The following is a 22,354-nucleotide window of genomic DNA, read 5'->3' on the forward strand; positions in this document are numbered from 1 at the left end:
ACACAGGTTATTTCTACAGTGGGGAATGACAGGGCAGGGAGTGGGCAAAGCTTTGACTAAATGTCCTGAAAGAAAAAGAACATCAAACCAAATCTGTTAAATAGACATAGGTGGACAAATTAAAACTTAAGGGAAGACAAATTTATAGAATAGCAGGTAGTCAGTCTTTTTGATTTTGGCTTCTGTTTTATAATTTAGAATAATCAAATTACTCTAAAAATAATCTAGCAGTTAAATGGTACCTTGAAACAGATGAATTAATTTTTGTAAAAAGATAAATATTGTGGATTTCTTAATTCAAAATGTCTTACAAACATGTTGATAAAGACACAGCTCCAAGTTATGGATGCCATTGATTGGATGAAATAAAAGTCTTGGTCTTGTAACCCTTGGTAAATATGTTCTGTGGTACAGCAAGTAAAGAAAACACATACCACCTCTCCAAATGAAAAGGGCTTAGTTTGAATCAGACTAGTAACAAACCACATTACTTCATTCCACCCAGGAGTGTTCTGACTGTCAGGATATAATTATGGACAATTTATCCTGTGTGGTCACACAGTTCACAGTTCTGAACTGTGGCATCAGTACCATCCTGAAGATACTGTATTTGAAAATTATTTTCAAAGAGTTGAGCAGAAAACAAACACACAAAGGTAGGACAAAGAAATCTGTGAATCTACAGTAAGACTTTCACCATTATTGTGAAATCTGAATAGATGTGGACTGCTAGCTACACTGTCTCATTTCTTTGAAAAGTCTTACTTCACTGTTAGGATTTTCATAGAACTAGTTTTCAGAAGTCAGGAATAAGTTGTAACAGCATTACAGATTCATGGTGCCTTTATTAATAAAGACTTCTGTCCCATTTTCCTCTCTTGCTGTTCCCCTAAGTGAAGTGCTCTCTTCACAAATACTTTACTTTGGAAATAGGTTAGTGCTACAGTGTGTGGAAAAAACCCTCTTCTTTAGACTTACAGGTATTTTGCTTTGTGTACTCTTTGGTCTCTTCTCCGATTCTTTCCCTTCCAACTTCCATGTTTTCTGCTTGTTTCCCCGGTAACTGACAAAGGTTCTCTAATCTGCTTCTAATCAGCCAGCTCCTACTCACAGTTGAACATTCTGTTATATTCAACTTCAGCAACTATCACTAAATAAGATCCCAGGATTTAGTACCACATTCAGTACTACACAAAAATTTCTACATTTTTATAGCCATATTGCATTCAGTGACAGTTGACATGGGACAAAATAAATGTTTGAATTTTGTATTTGTAGCACAAGAGGAATTGTGTTACTAGGCTAGCTCTGGAGAATGACGCATGGCACTTTCCTTAACAGGCAGGAAAGATCTTTTCTGTGGTAGTTGCACACATTGGCATCTCCATTTTGCAGCTGAAAGACATGTAGGTATAAACAAGACACTGACCATAAAATTTTAGAGTCACAGAATGATTTTGGGTCAGAAGGGACCTTTTTGTACTATCTTGGCAGTCCCACTGCCAAGGGCAGAGACATCTTTCACTAGGTCAAGGTGCTCAAAGCCCTGTTCAACCTCACCTTGAACACTTCTCTGAGTGGGGCATTCAAAACTTACTGTTATCCAAAACCTATTTCCAACCTGTTTGTTTTCTTAAATTCTATTCATGTTTTTTTGCATTTAAGAGCTACGTATTGTTAGGAATATTTCTGTACATTCAGTCCAATACTGAAGTAGTTAAAAAAATTCCATTTTTTCTCAGTTTTAAGAGAAGTTCCTTTAAAGCTGCAGTATAACAAGAATGGGGATCTGTACTTTGTTGTATTTTCTCCTGTTAGATACAGCTGAAATTGGAAATCTGATTCATCACCAGAAAGAAAAGATTCATTCGTTAATAGTTACAAGGTACTGCCATTTCACCACAGGGGCTAAGGAAAATTGACTCCTTTCCCTGTTTTCAATCTGTGTTATTATTGTCTAGATAGTATCTAAAGCAAAATACAAAAAAAATTCCACTAGGAATTAGCACAGTAAAGCAGTATATAATTATTTTAAACTATTTTATTTCTACTTTTATTCATTGCTGAAACTACACTGAGCAGACTGACAGATTGGGAGTTCTCAAAAAGTACTTTTACTTGTAGTTAGTAAAGACATGAACTTTGTTGACAACTGTTTTCACTTGAATTCTTCAGAAACAAGTTCTGCTTCCTTTTGACTAGATAACAACACCAACACCGTTACCTAAAATGAAACTTATCAGCAGATAAATAGCTAAAAGTTACAACTTTCCTGAATATACATAGGTATATGCCTGACATACATAGGTAATATGGTTTTACAGCATCAGCAACCTGCAGCATGAACATGGTAAAAAGTTACCAGCACCTCACATTTTGCTATTTCCATTCAAAAAGTTCACCATCTACAAAAACATCAGAGGTACTCTCATCTTAGCTGGTTAATACAAGGTTCCCTATTCTAACTTGTCTAACTTGTATCCTAGTAAGCAGTCTAAAAACAACTGAACCATGACAAATATGAAATAATTCACATATTAAAAAGCAGTCAGCAACTATTACTAGTACAACATACAACAGAAATTCTACCAATGTAACTGCAGTATACAAACAGGGATTTTATTATTTCCAAAGCTCAGTAACAAATTATGGGTTTATTGCATTGTATAGCAACACATTTCATAATGTACTAAAAAGAGAAATAAGTAAATGCAGAGTATTTCTTATAAAACTTACAAATACATGCATTGAAAAAGGTTGGAAATACACAGGAGTCTTCTCTCTTCTTCCCACTGCTACAATTTGCCAAGTATAGATGCTTCCCCACATAGATACATATCCTAAACTACATGCTTCTTTGTATATTCAACACAGAATAATCTTTCCCACACTCATTTATAACCCAGTGTCTAGAATATTCATGTTCACAATTTGATAGTGTACTTTATAGTAACAAATGTGTAGGCTCATTATCTTGCCTAGAGGGAAAGGGCTGAGCCCTAATTCACTCTGGGAGTAGAGGTATCAGCATCTCCCTGTAGGAAGGCATGGCACTGAGCAGAAATAAACAGAAGCATCCATTTGGAGGAAGAGCCAGTCTGCTGAGCCTTCAAAAGAAACATCAACAGGCCAAGAAGGTTGTATTGTGCATGTGAGGTATGAAACAACAGAAGCAGTGATGAAACTGAATCTTCTTTTCTCCTGCACGTGAATAGTTCTGTTGTACATCTGGATTCTGGCAAGAAGGACATGGAACAATTAAAAACTTATAAGAGTTGTTGGTTTTTATTTGTTCAGTTGGTTGTGGGTTTTTAAAGTCAAAGCACAACTGGAAATAGAGACCACTACTTTTTCCCCTTCAAGTGTGTAAATGCTCTCTTTCAGTTTTGCTAAAGTAAGTTAGTAACGGGAAGTGTGGCATTTTTCATTGACAATCTCCCAGAAATTTTTAAGACATCAAATGCAGGCCATATAACAAAGCTGCTATTTACAAGACCATTCAGATGCTTGTAGACAGCGAAATTCCATGACAGTTTGAGGTTGTAGATGCTGAAATTATGTCAGAATACAAAGAAAACAGAACAAGAATTTAAACCACTGGCACACCACTGCTACAGCTACAATTATAAACAAATGTCTCTCACTTGAAATGGGGTAAAGGTAGAATATATTCCTGAAGAACAGCTAATGTAGTAAAAATACGATGGTTTACAGCTATAGTAAATAGTTCTGGCATAGTTCTGGTGTGTTCACCACTCTTCAAATGGTCTACCAACAATTGCATAATGAGATAATATGCTTACATTTAGTGGATGACAGTAATTATTCAGATGACTCTCCAAGAAGACCCTTCAGTTTCTTCTTCAGCTCTCTGCTGGTTTTCTTATAGAAAAATAAATCTTTTTCCAGTTGCTGGATTTTTACTTCATACCCTTTCAGGGTTTCTGCAATACCTTCACTACTATTTTGTTCTAGGAGAAATAAAACTAGTTTTAGAACCAAGTATCTGTGTCAAAAATCAAGGTGCCCAATTAGACAGAGTATCTTGATGGCATTTTGCTTGCAATGTGCTTGTTTTAACTAACATGAAATAAGATCAAAAAGGCTGTGCAAATCCCACGTTTTAGTTGTAATAGTACTAAGAAGATCAAAGTCAACTTTTCAATATCAGTAAATTCAATATGAAAATACAACAATTCTGATACTGCTTTAAAACAGTGTTTCATTTTGCATTCATGCAGATACCATGTGTCTGTTCCTTGACATCTTACAAAGTGATAGAATTAGTGATAGCCAAAATATATCTCTGAACCTTATTCTTTTTTTTTTTTTTGTTCAGTTGGAATACAGTATTTCTCTGTTAATAACCGAAGAAAATACTTGGTGTATAATTCCTGCCCAAGAAGAAAATGCCTTTGAAATGATTCAATATAAACTGTATTTTTTTCCTCATGTTCTTGGTGCTGGTGAGTCAGCTGCCTGTCACATTGCAATTTGATGTGTTCAAGTGCAGATTCTAATTCATGCATCGCATTTTTCTGGTGTATGGACTTCATTTTGTGTTCTTCAATCTGCACTTGTAATTTTTGTTCAGACTCACGTAGGCCAACGATCTTAGAAAGAAACACATTTATTTTGGTTTATCAAACCATTTTAAGAAAACCTTTTACCCTTCAGCCTAATAGATTAAAACAAACAAAAGCACTGGATCTCTACAAGTAATTAAGTTCATACTGGAAATAGACTTGCCACTGCTACAAGTTGACACTTCAGAACTGGACTGCATACATTTTGATCACATGGACTAGTGGATTTTGTAATACGCTGTGCAAAATTTAAACTGAAAGAACATTGCTTTCCAGATTCTGAAATCTTCCAACTTGCATCCCACAGACAACTTTTTTACAAAATTACAAAAGGTTCACCCAAAGACACCATGCCATAATCTATTTAATATTTATGTTTCCAGATGTCAGTACAATTCCTAAGGATGTAGCTGCACACACTGCAGAGAGTATATGTAAAATCTGTTTATACTAGTGTCGTGATTTTGATACTGGCTAAAAGCCAGGCATTCATGAAGAGCTATTCACTCATTTCCCCCTAGCTTAGCAGAGGAGGGGGAAAGAAAAACTAAAAGGCTCATGAGTTGAGATAAGGACCCAGAGGAAACACTCCAAGGGCAAAACAGACTCAAATTTAAATGGTATAATGAAAAAATTATTAACAGAATTAAAAGAGGAGAATGAGAACTAAAATAAAACCTTTAGAACGCCCTTTTACCCTGCCTCCAGCTCATCCATCCTTCCCACCAACAGCGCAGGGAGGTAGGGTGTGAAAGCTTTGCTAAATCTTTTCACTTGAAATCTTTCTTCAGTTCACACTGGGAGAGGATTTTCTTTTGCTATGCCGTGGGGTCCTTCCCATGGGAGAAAGTTCTTTCTGAACTTTTCTGGTGTGGTTCTAATTTTCACAAGTAGCAGTCCCACCCAACCTACTGTAGTGTTAGTCTCTCCCATGGACAATGCAGTCTTACCAAAACTGCATAGCGCGGGTCATTCAGTTCATGGGGTATAGTCTTTTAAGGATAAGCTGTTCTAGTTTGGAAGCAAGGGCTGTCTATTTTCTCTCTCTGTTCGAGTTTCCCACTAAATTACAGCTTTTCAGCATCACTCACTCCAGCATGAGCACCTTTTCTCATGGGCTGTGAGTGGATCTCTGCATCCCCCTATGCACTTCATGAATTATGGGGAAACAATTTGTAGTATTATAGTCCTCTCCACAGCTTGTAGAAAAATCTCAGATCTGATGTTTGGAGCACCTCCTCTCCCTTTCACTGACCTTACTGTTGCCATGTTATTCTTCTCACATGTCTTCACCTCCTTTTTTCTGACTTGGAAGAAAATTGTTGTTCATAGGTTCATTTGTTCTCAAGTTCTATCCATTGAAAAGTTCTTAGAGGGTTTTGCAGCACTAAACAGTTGATCTCATTTGGGCTCTCTCATCTGGGGAAATGCTCGCTATGCCCCTTGCTGTTGGCCACATGGCCCCTGCCACTGCAGCATGGGCGGTGCCGGCCCCCAGGGTGCTGCCTCCACTCAGCGCCCCTCTGATAGGAGAAGCCCCCACTGCTGTCTCTGCCTTTCTGTCTGCAGCACGGCTGGCTATGAGCACCCAGGCAGGCATGGTTCACTGCTGGCTGTGTCGAGATGGCAGCGCCCACGTGGCCATGGGAGCCACATGGCTGCCATGACACACTCCCCAGTCATTAGAAAAGAAGAACTGCCCACAATTGTTTTCCTTCTTAAATGTGTCATCACAGAGGCATTACCAATATCTCTAATTGGGCCAGCAACATGTCCACTGTCAGAGCCTTCAGAGATTGGCTCTGCTGGATTTAGTAGGAACTGAAACAGCTTTCTCTCAGAACCTGCTTCTATGGCTTCCTCCACCCCCACTAAAAGCCAGGCTGTGTTAAACCAACAAAACTGGATTTAGGAAAAAGACAAAGAGAATAGCAGCCTGAGCTTTATGAAGCTTTCTGAAAGCCTGCAATCAGGAAGAATTTGAATACAACACAACTATTTAAACATGTTGTTTCTCTGCAAGTTAGCAACACAGAGCACTGGAGAGGGGTAAGGTGATTTCCAGATTTGCAACACCTTTCTAGCCAATGACAGCATAACAAGATACACAAAGTTAACCCACAAGTGTCTTCTTCAAGTTAACATAATTTAATAGCAGAGCTATGTAACCTGAAGATACATTTACCAAAAGCTTCTTAAATGTATTTTTTTTTGCCACCATCTCAATATCTAGAATAGTAATAGAAAATGGGATCAAATATTATTCATTAGCCAAAACAAACCTTGTTGAAATAACTGATGATGATAGCTCTGAGCTGAGCAGCAGACAGGGAAACTAGTTTCCCTATTACATTATGCTTGCTCTGTGAAAGACTCCGAGAAGATGACCTAAGTAAGTGCTGGCGATTATGAATACTTTCATTCTTGTAATCAATTGCACCTACAAGGGCTTCAATTCCTTCTTCTAGTTGGAAAAGAATATGTTCTTCCTACAGAGAAACACGTGAATGAGATCTTTTGAAAAAAAAAGCTCAGTATTAATCTTTCAAGACATCTTTAACATCATTCTCAAGAACAAACCTAAACTTAATGGTAAGATGAACTAGTTGTAGCACCAAGAGTGCAGTGGAGAAAATAAGGTAGAATGCAAATTTAAAATATTTGTCTTATCCTGCTATAGTACTCTTATCACAATACAGAGGTTGATCAAGTGGCTCATCACAAAAGCAGAAGTCATGTTTCTCTTTTTATCCTTCCCTCATCCTCACCACAGTTTGACTTCTGCTATTATTCTTTTATTTTGGATGTACTAGTTTTCTGTTGGATTAATGAATTAATCAGTCAGTCAGTAAGGAGTTAGGTGACCATGGCTTGTGTAGGGAAGTGGCAAAAATGCCTAGCCTGAAGCACTGCAGAGTTTGATGAGTGAGGCAAGTAGGGATCTTTCTGGAACATCACCTCAGCCATAGTCTCATATTGCTTCTCAAGACCTAAAAGTAATCTGTACATTTTATGTGAATTTGTCTTCAATATAATGATACTGATAACTCCAAGTAATGGGCCATCCATGTAATATGACTTATTTTCACTGTAAAAATATGTAGTCTTTCAGGTAAAGTTTGCTTTTTCACCAGATTCTATGAAAAAATCAAGGGGCATCACCACGTGAATACATTGCTTGTTCTGTATACTGAGATTAAAATACCTGCCTGTGATAAACTGATGAATTTTTAGTTCCCTTACTTCTCATTATATGATTCTTAGACAAACAGAGTTTGGCAAGATACTATCTGACTTATGTTCTTCTGATCTTAAACTTCATTCATCAGTACATAATTGGTGCTATCATAGCAGTATTCTAAAAGTATTATTTTAAAAAGTATCTAACTTCTCCTTATTTCTAGCTTACCTGAATGTTCTGGGTTGAGCTGCCTCCTATCCCATATATCCATCCCATATCTTGCATACATTGTTATGTCTCGCAGCTGGCCCCTCCCTCTTGGGCGGGTGCCTGCAGTTCTTTCTTGGTTTTTTTTGCTGTTTCGGCTCTTGCTTTTGCTAGCTCGGCTGCTTTTGCCTTCTTCGCTTCGCTTTGCTTCGCTCTGCTCTCCGGCTGCCCCTGCCGCCGTTTTTCTTCCCCCCGCTGTTTCTGTTTGGTTTTTTTCCCTCCTTCCTTTCTCCCCTCCCTCCTCCCCCCCCCCCAAGGTTTGAACCGGCTCCGGACCTGACCTGACCTGAGAAGTTGGAGAAGTCCCGGGCCAGACAGAGACGCGTCAGCACCCTCTTCATCACAGTAACCCGTCTTTCCCACTATTCGGTGTTGGGGAGTGTATTTTTGTCAATAAACCGGTTTTTCCACTTTTCCTCCAAGGTATTTTTCCTTCCCAAACCCAGGACTTGGGGGGGAAGGGGTGGTGGAGGTTTGGTTTAGGGGACTCCTTTTGGAGGTTCTTCCCTAATTTATTCCAAACCAGGACACTGATATTGGGAGACATTTTAGGTTCTGACTGGAATTCTTTATTATTAAATAATACCTAAAACCCTTTAGGTATTTATCTCAGAGGTTCTTACTTCAGTTGACAACACGTTACCGTCTTTCAGTTTCTCATCCATACTATTTCTCCTTCTGAGCAGCTGATCCCTCTCCATTTGGAGACCCTGATTTTTTTCCAAAAAGTTTGACTTGTCTTCAGTGGTGCTGCCCTGAAGCTGCATACTTTTATCACATAGCTCCTGATCCAGCATACTTAAGCAGGTAGACAATTTCATACTATCTTTGTTCAAAGCCTAAAAAAACCACCACAGAAAACACGGCTATAAAAATGAGATACTCCTTTCCAGTAAGAGAAAAGTAGGTCATATTGTCACATTCTGAAGTGAAAAATTTCTTCTTTCTTGTTTCTTGCAGTGGAGCCTCAGTTACTTTGAGTAGACAGATACCATTAAAAATAAAGCAAAATAAAAATGCTCAGTGTGCAGTTTTCTACATAATAAAAATTAAAGGTGGTAGTCATACGTAACAATGATACTTTGTTCTTACTCTTGCTACTGAAAAGTAAATATTGCAAGAGATTTCCCTGCTGTGTTCTCTATATTGCAGAAAGACTTAGTCATATTCATAAATAATCTAGCATAGATATCATATAATTCAATGCTCTGAAATAACAGAATTCCACTGTTCAGAATTGTTTTGTTTTGGTTTTTGTTTTGCTGTTGCAATTTTGGGGAGAAAAAGTGAATAACAATTATTGTGTTAATTACATTTTAAATGTCAATTGCTCAAGGTTCATAATATCTACATCATGTATAACACTACATACAGTGGTATAGACAGAAGTGGTCCCTTGAGCCTCCTCTACTCTCTTATCTGCCCTCCCCCACCACCAGTTCTTTCAGTTGGCCTTACAACTATGGTGAGTTTTGTGGTTTTGGCTAGAATCACCTGGCTATTCCTCAGTTTCTTGATTTCCAGGCGGCTTTTCTCTTTCAATAATGCTTCTTTTTTTGCCACAATGGCTTCTCTTTTCTTTAAATCTTCTTCTAGTTCTGCCAAATGCTGGTGCTGCTGAAGAATTCTTTCCATTTCTTCATCCAGCCACTTCTTCTGCTCTTCTAATTTCTAAAGTTTCCAGAGAAGACTCAGATAGCATTAACCAGGACATTTTGAATCAGAATGTTATGATTGTTTTACCTTTCTTCAGAATTACTGACAAAACTGTAGAAGACATTAGCTTTTCTAATGTCAGTATTAATTCTGCAACAGAAACCTTGTTCAGAATAAGACAGAAACTGGACTGACTTAAAAGGGGCCTTAGCAATGTTACATTGCCATTGCTACATCTCATATAAACAAGCTTGTGTCAGATGCAGTATCTTTTCAAAAAAATATCTTTTTCAAAACTAGTCATATAAATAGATGTCATCTACCCAAGCACAGCAACTAAGTTTAAATAAGTTTAGAACCATGAGAATTCAGCTAGCCCATCCTCATTACATTTTAGTTGCCCAAAAACAGCTCTTTGTGAAGAAACACTGATAAGAGATAATGATGTTGAAAGAATAAAGGATAGTAAGTGACAGCTCTGATCCTGCAAGCATGGTCCATTATAAACTTATTCTGAAGCCAGTTTGTCATGGGATATATTCTTGTTAAGGCTAAAATGTCTCCTTTATTTAACTTTTAAAATTTCTTTTTACCTTTAAAGACTTAGGGTAATTCATATTCCAGTGTCTACATCTGAAATAATGTAGACGGTACTGCTACATAGGATACATACTTTTCTAACCCTATTATCAACAGCCAAAACCAGAAACCACTGTAATTTATGGCAGAATATAAACTGAAACAAAATTAAAATGCCTGAACAACCCACAGCCCATGGAACACTTAAAGCACAGCACATCAAGGTCACCCTCAAACCTACCAGACAACCGAACCTGCTGAATTCACATGCTTCTGAATCAGTATTTTTGACAAATTACAGGGGGAAACAAACAAACAAACAAACCCAACAACAAAACCTGACACTAAAGGCCCTCCTTTCTTCCAGTTAAAAAGAGTAGAGTACAACTAGGCTCTACTCCCAGTTTTTGCTATAGCAACTAAAATAAGACAAAACTATGATAAGAATACTCTTTTTCCAAACAGTTTACAAAAATAGATGACTAGGAATGAAGAAAGTTTTTATTTCAGGGATCACACATATTTGGAATAGATTAACTACCTGTAGTTTCTGTGGAGTTCCCACTGAGTTATTTTTCTTCTTTTTAAAAGCAGCAATTTCTTTATCCTTAGGTTTAAGGATCTTCTGTTGTTGCTCCATTTTAAGTTGAAGTTCCTGTGAACAAACAAAAAGCACCATTCATCTTACATCAGTCACTCAAATACGTTTCATTTGAGAGTCCCCACAAGGTATAATCTGAATTACTGACCCTTAATTTATTTATAAAACTGCAATTCAGAACTAGACATTAGGTAATAAAATAAAAAAAAAAAAAAAAAAAAAAAAAAAAAAAAAAAAAAGAAGAAAGGGGTGAAAGAGAAAGGTAAAATGGAGATTAATATAAAATGTTTATAGACAATAATTTCTTTGGTGTATTTAACAAGAAATTCATTAAGTCATTATTTAAAATTAGGGAAAGCCTGCTAGTGTAGTTTATTGGGGAAGCAGGGACAAAAATTATTCATCTTAATCTTTGTCATAGGGAAACAGGAAGAGTCCTACTTTAATTTGTTGCTGGACCTGCTGAAGCTCTGCTTCCAGTTGCTTCTTCTTTTCACTCTCCTCACACAGTCTCTTCTGTATCTGGGATTGCTGATGTTTCATCTGAGCCACTTTCTGCTCAAGTTCTCTTGCTTGTCTCTCACTTCGGTTAGATAAGGAAGCCAAATTCTTGGTGTCTTGCTGCTTCTTCTGTAAGATCTGAATGTTCATGTCAAATTTCAGTTTTAGAGCAGGAAAACTTGTAACTAATGACTTGAAGCTATATGACTTAGCTTCATTCTTTATTTCACACAATTCTTAAGGTCAGCAAGATTTACTAACTTTGGGCCAAACAATCACTTGTTATTGCCATAATTCCTGAGTTATCTGGTAAGTTGACATAGGCAGAATTAAACATTAAAAGGTACCGTTCATGTTTGGCAATACAGTGAAAGTACTAAAATCTAGCAGAAACCACAGTTCTGGAAAATTTGTAGAGATACAATGATGTCAGAATGCTGGAGCCAGAATGCTGGTGACAGAATGCTGGTCCTGAGCTCAAGTCACTAAGAAAACTAGGTCTTTCTGTATGGAACATTTCTGACCTGCCATTCTAGGATTGAGAGGCACACAGCACCTAAGCTGGCCCTATACAGAATACTAACTTAGAGGTAGCAGAACTTAGAAGATCAATATCAAACAAATACACCTGCCTGTATTGGGCCTGATCTTGCAAAGCATTGCAGGGATTTGCTTAGAGCTGGAATTTACATAGTATCTTCATAAAACATCAATTTTATTTACAACAGGTAATCCATTTGTAATACCCTCTCTTGGATAAGTTCTTCTATTGGACTATATACAATGAGGTATATAGTCTATTGGACTATATACAGTGACAGCTCATATCTCCCAATAATTTCTTAGCTTCTTACATGATGTTGGGGAAGATAAATCAGGGAAACCTTATAAATATGATTGCTTAGCAAAAGATTCTGAAAACATGAAACCTATAATCCAAATAGAAATGAAAGCTTACTTTGAATTGTAGGATACTGAGTCTTAGTTACTATATAACCTGAAAACGATGGTCTAGCTAGCTGAAGGAGAATCCCTTCTGATTGAGCAGAACCCTTTCTGCTGGCTAAGGGATCCAAAGGTCAATGTAGCAAAACAGAAGTTTAAAGAGTAGTTTTTAGAGTTTAAAATATAACACAGTATGGTAATATAGTAGTTCTTATAGGCTGTATGTAGATTCTACAGGATTTTGTGTCTTGTATTGGTTGGTCACTGAAAATTAGAATATTCATCACAAAAGAAGATAGAATGTATTGTAACAAAGACCTCGCGCTCTTACCTCTTCCTCCTCTCCTTCCCGCTGCTCTTAGCTCTCTCTTACCTTTCCTCTTCCCCCTACTCTTGCTCTCTCCTACTGTCTTCCCCCCTGCCACTTTGCTCTCTCGCTCCCTTCTCACTTAGCCCTCACCCTCCTGTTCTTTCTCCCTCTCTCTTTGAGACTTCCCTTCAGCCGAGGCTGGTGGCTGAAGGCAAGGCCTTTTTACCCATGACCCTTGCAATAAAACCACATATTCTAGAAAATACAGGTTGGCAGAATTCCTTGTCTCAGCTGTCCGTGGATTCGCCTACATATACCAAGAAGCTATTTTATGTATCTAAAGTAGATGTTAACCAGTGCTTTGAGTATAATAGTATTAAGTTTCTCACTAGCTACTTAGGAGGCATAATTAGGAGCTCATCCTTGCTTTATATTTGTGTTTACAGAGAAATAAAATGAGAATTAAACAAACATTTTCAAATAAAATTTATGGTCTGAATCTTATTAATTAAAAGTGTGTATTGAATTAAACATATACGTGATCCCAGGATCACTTGCTGCATTTTCTTCCACGCAGCCTCAGGTTTATTTATAATGCTAGTTTGGAGACTTATCTGCTTCTGCTACAGCATTCTCCATGTATTGTTCAAATATTTATGTTATCTAAACTGATTCATCCATAAGGCCAAGATTATATCCATTTTCAACTCTCTCTATTGTTTTTGATTCATTTTGAAATATGGTTAAAAACTGGCCTAGCAGCAACAGGGAAGTTGAAAAATAGCTCATGATACATTCTGCATTCTTCTACTTCAAATGTACACTTTTATTCATTCTTTGTGTTGTTGTCTTAGTTTGAAAGTTCCTTCCAAACACAAATATACAATGCCTTACAAGTTGACATTGTTTTGGAATACAATATGTATTATTCCTGTGTCACAGAAAAGAGAATATATGTGTGAATATCATATTTGTTATCTTTTTGGAAGAAGCAACAGCCATCTTGAAGCTATTTGTCCCTGGGACGATTGCACACACAATTCCACAGTGTAACACCCATTGCGTAAATACATAAGTGTATAAGTATTTATTACCTCCTACCTCATACCTGCTACTCTAGAAGTCCTTATTCTATCATGTATCATTAAATTACGTATTCCAAGACCTGTGGTGCAAGCTGTGAAACCACAACATTTGCAACAGAAATGACATGGCCCATTGGACTGGAGATGGCCCATTCATCAAGGACGGGCCTCCACTTTACAGCTGCTTGACATCTGATGTCAATCTTGATAGGAGATCCTGGAGGATGACCAAATCAGCACCCCAAAGACGAGATCCAGGAAGACTATCAACGTCTTTTCATACTTACGGGAATCCCTTTCAGGACCTCACTTGGAAATAGATACATGAATATTTGGACTTTCAATGGACTTAGCCTGAGGGTGAATAAACTGTACAAAAACCGTGCACCGAGCCCCAGTGGTGTGTGGTTGAGGTTGGACAGTACCGTTGTTACTGTCACTCTGCCCACCCAACATTCGATCGATGTTGTCCAATTTTATTGTGGCTTTTTAATTGTTTTTTGGTTTTTTTAATTGTCTTTTTGATCTGTTAAATAAATTCTGTTATTTTTAATTGGCTTCTTCTCATTTATAACATTAACCATCATTCTTCCTTCCCTTCTTATCCTGTGACTTATGCAAAGGTATCATTCCTTTAGTCTATAGGCCACTCCTGTAAAATACTCATAAATATCCACTGAGTTCATTTAGTCCGTGCGGTGGGTTCTGTCTGGTTACAGTAACCACTCAGGACAGGAGCCCAGGCTATGCTAAAAAAATTGTTGTATGGTCCTACAACAGACCAGCACAGTCCTTCCATGGTGTCAGAGATTGAAATGTTATCACTCATGGCTCAGACATTGTCATAAAGATTTTTGCCCATTATGGCAAAACTGTACAATGAAGCTGCACCAACAAAACCCACAGTGAATGGATCTCCCGACAGAAACACTGAACTGTGAGTTAAACTGACTAAGGCTACTTGAGGTAAGAAAAGTGACACTGTTGGTCAAAGCATCTCAGGCCTGGGTAGTAATGGATAAGGCTGGGACAGCATTCACAGAAGAGCCAAGCCCAGCAGGTTCAGGGTGGAGGCCACAGCCCAGGCTTATCTGTTGACAAGTTTGCACAAACTCCTGCTCCACCAAAGGGTTGGGGAGGAGGTTTTTTGGTGCATGTGAGAACCTCTGGTCAGAGGCAGTGAACACCCATCCTCTTCTGTGCAGACTAGCTCAGCTGTGGGACCCCTCACCCCAGGAAAGTCACATCTACAGGACAGCCACATGAGGGGCAGCTAAGGGTGTGTCAAGGCCCATCAAAGGCCCCCTGAAGGGTTCTCCAGACCCTGCACCAGAGGACATGACACAAAATGATGCAACTGACCCAAAGTCTTTCAAGGGACAGGGGCAAATGTCCCCCTTCAGGGGAGGCACCTGGACATCCCCACATGACTCAAATGTATTTTAATCCATTGGATATCACTCTTTTGGAGGGAGACCCTCACTACCAAGAAGACCAGATGGAGAGGATCAATGAGACATCATTAAGATCCATGTAGGGTTGGTATGCTCCTACTTAATCTGTCTCTGCGTGATTCTTCCTGTTCCCTTCCTCCTTCCTTCCATCTCTTTTTCCTTTTCCTTCCTTTTCTCTCCTTTTTCTTCTTTCCTTCCTTTTTTCCCTCTTTTGCTTTCTTTCTCTTTGCCTCTTTTACTGTTAAATAAAATATATCAATTTATTGGTATCAACATATACCCTCGTTTGGTTTTAATCTCATTTCAGGGAGTAATCAATCTTCAGAGTTCTTTCCAATTTACTCACAGAGTTCTCTTTGCTCCCTTGTGGTTACAGCATATTGTAACACACAGTAGAAGCATGGGTTTCAAACCCAGAGGGCCATAAGTCCACTGAATCAGTATCAGAAAGAGGAAGGGGTCTACTGCATCTCAGGAATCGGTTGGCAGCAATTGGAACAGTATTCTTTCTGGAATACCTTTTTTAACCACTACCTCTTCCCTTTATGTACAGACTGCTTTATGTGCAGACTGCAAACTAGTCATAACCTTTTCTCAGTCATGCAGGTAGAACTGTAGGGTGGGATGTGTCATGGGTCCATGGTTCCCCCTTCCCTTAAGCAGAGGAATTCCTGCTCATGGTGGCCAATATGCTGGCCTGCCTAAGCAAAGGGGTTGTAAGAGATTATCCACATTATCTTTTGAGTTGCTAGACCTTGTGTAACAATCTTTCCACAGCTGAGATGCAGGCCTATAGCAAGGAGAGGGAATAGAGCTTTTGAGTAAATCAGTAGGGCTGGTAAACTGTTCTGTACAAAGCTGGTGCCACAGAGTCAGCTTAATTCAGCTTTACTAGGTTGCTGTCATATGATGTCTATGTGTTCTGTACAGACTTCTGCCATTCAGATCATGTGCACTGTAAATTGTCTGGATCTTCTGAGGCCTGATTATTGTCCATGTCTATGAAGACCACCTCCACCACCTCTAATTCCCTCAAACATTAAATATATTTCTCTGTAGCAGTCCACATCCCTCAGTGGATGACAATATCTTCCTTAAGAGAGTATTTTGTCCTCATGCTCAATAGGAGTCACCTCTGGAACCTGGAGGTGGCTGACCCTCTTCCAATCCCCCTGTCTATCACACAATCCCTGATAAAGAATCCCACCTGATGTGTTTCCCTACCTTATAAGTTCAGGACTTAACCCACTTTTCCAGCTCTGGAGCAGCCAGGTAGAATTAGCTCATCTTGTCAGGTAAAATCTTTACACATCATCTTGCAGCTAGGTCTGGATAGGGACCAGGTAGCTTCCACCTCTTAAAATTTCTCTTTCCTTTCCTATCCTTCTATGGAACAGGCTACCGATTCTGATTCTTCCTCTCTCCTCCTCCGAGCAGGAGCTGCTTCTTCTCTTATTAACTTGATCTCTGCTACCAGTGTTTCTTCTTTACTACAAGATCAGCTATTAGTTGAGGGTTCAGTCTCTGGTTTAGTGTCTCTGTAGCCTCCAAGAGACCAAGAGAACTTCTCAGTCTCGGTCCACCACAATCCCATTTGTGGGCTTTTAGACTAGAACCTCTTGCATTTCTAAGGGCACTGGATACTGACTCTATAGAGATGGGGCAGATCCAACACAGCTATACAAGTCACTGTGTTTCACCTTCACTCCTTCAAATGACGTATTAGTTTGATGGGTTAATGAGCCTGTTCAGACATGAAATCACAAGCTGTCAGAGCCAGCAATGCCCCAGTGCTCCTGTCCAACTCCTCCCATACATAGTCCCATACATACACCCCAGGGAGCAATCATCTTAGAGCATGTTTCTGTGTGGCAACCCCAAAGAGCTGTTTAACCTTGTGAACAATAATTGAAGTTGGGATCACAACACATCAGTATGAACAGTCTGATTAGCATCAGGCTGATTAGGTTTTGTCATAGCTCTCCCAAGCAAATGAAAACAAAGTGATAAAAAGCAAACAAAACAGAAAAATCTGAAAGTAGTCATTCATGACTCTTGGAGGCTGTTGTACAGCTAGAAAGGAATCAAGCACCTAAATATTCAAGGACACGTACAAATCAGCACCCAAAGCAAGTATGTAGCTTCATGACCTGCAACAGTCATTCAACATCTTAACTAAACAGTATTAACAGCTGAAAGTTTAATCTATGACATTATAATCAAATCTGGTATTATCTTGAAAGCCTTGAGCCATAAGCTGAGTTCCAAAATAGACTGTTGTGGGTTACCCCAGTAGGCAGCTATCGAGCTAATGATTCACACAGAGCTATCAATTCACTCACCCCTACCCCCGTCTCCTAGGAGGATAGAGGAAGAGCAAATGGAAAGTGAAAGCAAGAAAATTTGTGGGTCAAGATAGATGATCAATAAGTGATGATGAAGTGGACGAGAGAAAGAAAATAAAACAAAACAGATGATGCAAAAGCTATCATACACCACCTCCCAAGGCTGACTAATTCTCAAAATACAGCTAATCTCCCTAAACCTCCTCCTTTTGCTTCTTACTCCTAAGCATCACGTTATGTAGTATGAAATCTCTCTTTGATTAGTTCAGGTCATCTGCTGTGTTGCATATTTGTGTCTCCAACTATTCATGCACCCTCCAATCTATTTACTGGGGGGCACAGGCAGAAAAACAGAAGGTCTGTCACTGTACAAAACATCGTTCAGCAAGAGCAAAAACATTACTGTGTTACAGTCATAAATCTAAAACACAGCACCCTCAGAGATGCTATACAGAAAACAAACTCCCTCCCAGCCAGACCCAGCATAATGGCATAGCTAAAACCAAAAATCTAACAGACAAAACAGCTCAGCCTCAAAAGTCATCTTGAAACCGACAAGAGAAAATATAACATTACATCACTTATCTCTGTTGTCACTGATTATGTACTCAAATATCCATTAAAATAAACCTATGTCCCAGGGATTAGCCAAATTATACAAAATTTTAAATTAAATTTAATTGTCAAATAAGGTACAAGTGACAATTTTATCCATCTTTCAAAATTGAGTTAAAGTTTTGGCAGATTGCTCTTTCACTTAGTCATTTAAATAAACAGTTTATAATTACATACCTGGCATTTCTTTAATTCCCTCTTCAGTTGAAGAATTGTGATGTGATGTGGTACTGGGCTGGTCTCAGTCCCTGTGTCAGTTTCCTGGATGGTGAGAGCTTCCTTCCTTACTTTCTGTACCATAGTGATTCAGCTCTGCAACTTGTCCTGCTGACTTCTTCTTAAGCTAACATCATCATTCAAATCAACCAGAAAGGGGAAGACTTCATCTACACAATTTCTGTAACTGAGGTACTGAACCTGAAGGCGAGTGAGCTGTTCCTCAAGTGAATTGATACGGGCTTTTTCTTCATTTAAGTCATGTAAATGCTGATTATTGACCTGCTGGCTCTGCAAAGCTTCCCGAAGCGGTCTGATTTCAAGTTCCATTTCATCAATTCGGTCTTTTTCTGGGTTGTAATTTACCACTGGTTTATTTCTAATGTTTTTGGCTCTGTTGGTGTATTTGAGGGAATTTAAAGATTCATCAAAGTCCAGTGAGGATGGACTTATACATGTTATCATAACAGTCTTGGCATTTCCTCCAAGGGAGTCTTTCAGAATACGAGTGATTTTAGCATCCCTGTATGGGATATGTACACTTTTCCTTTTCGGGTCTCCAAGGGCACTGATGACATTTCCCAAGGCCAAGAGATCCCTATGGATTTGAATTGATTCTTTGAAGCGTTCACCAGTATTTCCAGTCTTTGCTACCCTCTCTGATCCTGCCAAATCCACAAAATGAAACTTTAAAGAGATTGAATCCTGTGCAACATCAGTATTTTTCTGAGACTCTGGAGACTGCTTCTGACAAATACTGATGGTAAAAATGGCATGAGATCGACTAGAGTGCTCATTCTTCTGTGTTGTGCCTGTGTGACGAGCTGCATTGCCGCTTTCCAGCAGGCTTATCACTTCATCTGCACATTCTACTTGGAATTCCTTAGCACCAACAATCACTTCAAACACCAAAGCAGGTGAAAGTAAGAATAATTTAATTAATTCTAAACTCTTCAGCAAAAGTTTACAGCAATTATAAACATATTGTATTAGAGAAACATACAAGCCTGTGTTATTATGAGGTCATACCAAATAGTTGCAGAAATAGAAGATACTATATATGAAAAGCATGAAGTACAACACATCTGAAACCTCCATATATTTAATGTATGGGTGTATTGTATATACAACATTTAAAACAATATCTTAGACACAAGACACAACTCCTTTACACATTGCACACTGCACATTACCTTTACAATGCACAGTGTAGTGCTAGCTAGAAAAAGTATCAGCAAAGTCAGCTCAAAGGGTATTTTGCTAGTTTAAAAAAAAGGACTAAATCTATAAAGTTTTTAGTAAAAATTATTCCTAGCCCATAATAAGAAAAGAATTTCTATTCTGAATAGTGTAGATAGTTGGGCCTTTGGGACAGGTATCTGTTAGTAGTCTAATAAAGTGTAAGTGTACTTCTACCAAGTGATCTTACTAATCATATTTTTATCATATTTTTCTTTTAATGAGAGATGGAAAGTGTCCTAGCACTATTTACTGAGTTGACTCTAATTGTACTGAAGAAAAAAAATAATTTAAAATACATTGTGGGATCCTTTTAAAGCAATGATATGGTCTGCAATATTTGTGCTAAACTAGTGCTTTCACCCAGCTACAGACAAAAAAAGATGATAGCTTAATATAACAGTATAATAATACTAGACTAAACACAATAACTAGAACATAAAGGAAAAAAAAAGCCAAACCTAAAACAAATGAGATACTTTCAGAATAAAATACCTCTGATGTGGATTCTTCTAGCAATTTCATGAAGTGAACAGGATATCTATAGGGCAAGTGTTAATCTCGAAGCCTCTAAAACTATCTACTCTCCCTCGTCTAAATGAAGTGGTCTCTTCCACTCATTTAATTGTAAAAGGGGAGAAAGCATTTACCATATAATTGACTTAACAACTGTCATTTTGAAGGAAGAAGCAATGGTTTAATCTTAAAATATTTATTCAAGTGAAGAATCACACACTATTTTGTTCCTACACAGAACTTGCAAAAACAGTAATTGTGTATTTACTTTATCATTTGTTGCCATTTCCGTCCATACAGTAGAACATCTATATTGCTCACAGGCATCTAAACCCCAAACTGTTTCCAAACAGCTAAAATAAGTTGACATCCTGAAACTAACTTTTTTTTTCCCCCCTTTTATTCATTAGTAGTGAACAAGCACTTTCAAGAGAAGGCAATAATAATTTGGACACAAACTAAAATCCAAAACAGCAAGAGACCTGGAATCCTACCTGTATTTCGCTTCTTATCTTCTCGGATATGTAGTTCTTTTACAGAGGTCTCCAAATCCAACAAATCTCCAAGTTTTTCTTTGTAAACCTCTATATAGGATACCTTCACACAGAAGTTAATATTACGATGTTCAGAAATATGATGAAATAATTCCTGAATAGCCTGTGGGATTATGCCCCTTTCATCCACTGCAACTGATGCTAAAATATAAATACAAATGTCACACAGACTTGCAGTCACTCTGTCACATAAATTACAAAGACTGAAATTTGAGAGAAGCTTGTGATACTTGGCATGCAACACATTAAAGAATCTGAAGAGTTCATTGTTCACAAGGATTTTTGTAATTTTTTGTGTTTGTGTGTCAGAATAATTTTTTGCATCCCATATTAGGAGGTCTAGACCTCCTGAGAGGTCTAGACTGGATATTAGGAAAAATTTCTTCACTGGTGGTCAACCAATGGAATGGGCTTAGTTGTGGACCTGAAATGCAGGGTTAATGATTAGACTTTATGATCTTAGGGGTCTATTCCAACCTAAACAATTCTCTGATCTTATGATTCTAAATAAAAGTAAGACTCTACCAGGTCTACTATTTATATCCATTTGGAAGAATTAAATCATAAATTTCTTTGAAGTCAGAGAAATTTCTTTGAAAAGCCCAAAAAAGCAAACAAATCCAACACAGAATGGAGCAAGCATGCAATGAAGTGCCTAATTTTCACGATAAGATAAATGTACCAAAAATTTTCAAAACCACTACATTACAGAAAAAAAGTTCTAATATAAATTGCATGTTAAAATGCAGAATATGAAAGAACACTTAACAAATTGTATTTTTCTTAGATATTTTTTGGTATAGCCTAATTTATGGAGAAGTTTTTAGGGCTTTAATCACATAAATTTTGGAAGTTTTGAGAGGTTTTACTACAGGTTTTTTCCTTGGTCCTTAAAATTCTACAGCATCACCTGCTATCTAATAAATATTTATCTTGCTTAAATGTACCCTTTACTAATTAAAACAAACCCCAAAAACCTTTCTATAACCTACCAATGCGGTCACCGCCAATGGTGTAAGTCTTCCCAGAACCAGTCTGTCCATACGCAAACACTGTAGCATTGTATCCTTCAGTCAGAGACACTAGGAGAGGCTTAATGCAAACAGCATAAACTTCTTCCTGGGTTGAGTTTTTCCAAATACAAAATCAAAAGTGAAGACATGGTCCTTTCCAATGATAACTTGTTTAGCATTTGGGACTGATCTGACACACACTTGGTGGTTATGAAGTATTTCTTTGGAAGGCAGAGGTCTGACTCGGACTGCAACTTTAACTGGGATCTCCTCCATGCCAGACTCCAACCTTGTGCTTCCCACTCAGTATTCACATACTCAAGAAGAATTCTGTTACCACTGCTCTGTTCACCTCATTCACAGTTGTCCGAAACTAAGAAAAAAAGTTTTCCAGGTTATGTAATACAAAAGAATAAATGTCCTGAAGTGGAATGTTGAGATTTCCTAAGGAACATGTAAGTACCATTACAATCTCAAAAAGCACTTGATATAAAAGCAGCTCTATTAATAACAATACAATCAATTAATAAATTAATTTTGCATCTATGAACTCCCAAGCTAGCAGACTTTAGTCTAAAAGTTGCCTGATTTCCTATTTGAATACAACACAGTCATACAAAGCAACAATAATGTAAGAGCTTCTTAACAAACACTGTTGACAAAGCAAAGGCTCACAATGAATCCTCGCATC

The 22,354-nt window shown here is 38.0% G+C and overlaps 1 protein-coding gene across 1 annotated transcript; it reads right to left on the reverse strand.

The window, feature by feature from the left end:
• Window positions 1-2,091: 2,091 nt before the first annotated feature.
• Window positions 2,092-22,092, reverse strand: KIF27 (kinesin family member 27). The gene is given in 14 exon segments (XM_066339558.1): window positions 2,092-3,235; window positions 3,804-3,971; window positions 4,414-4,444; window positions 4,446-4,613; window positions 6,869-7,075; window positions 8,658-8,873; window positions 9,529-9,705; window positions 10,811-10,924; window positions 11,312-11,607; window positions 17,841-17,931; window positions 18,279-19,240; window positions 20,591-20,791; window positions 21,643-21,783; window positions 21,786-22,092. Coding segments are annotated over 13 exon segments (2,907 nt in total). The 5' UTR covers window positions 21,940-22,092; the 3' UTR covers window positions 2,092-3,235; window positions 3,804-3,822.
• Between the last annotated feature and the right edge of the window lie 262 nt (window positions 22,093-22,354).

Source organism: Sylvia atricapilla, chromosome Z, assembly GCF_009819655.1.
Source record: "Sylvia atricapilla isolate bSylAtr1 chromosome Z, bSylAtr1.pri, whole genome shotgun sequence".
In the NCBI taxonomy this organism is placed as follows: Eukaryota; Metazoa; Chordata; class Aves; order Passeriformes; family Sylviidae; genus Sylvia; species Sylvia atricapilla.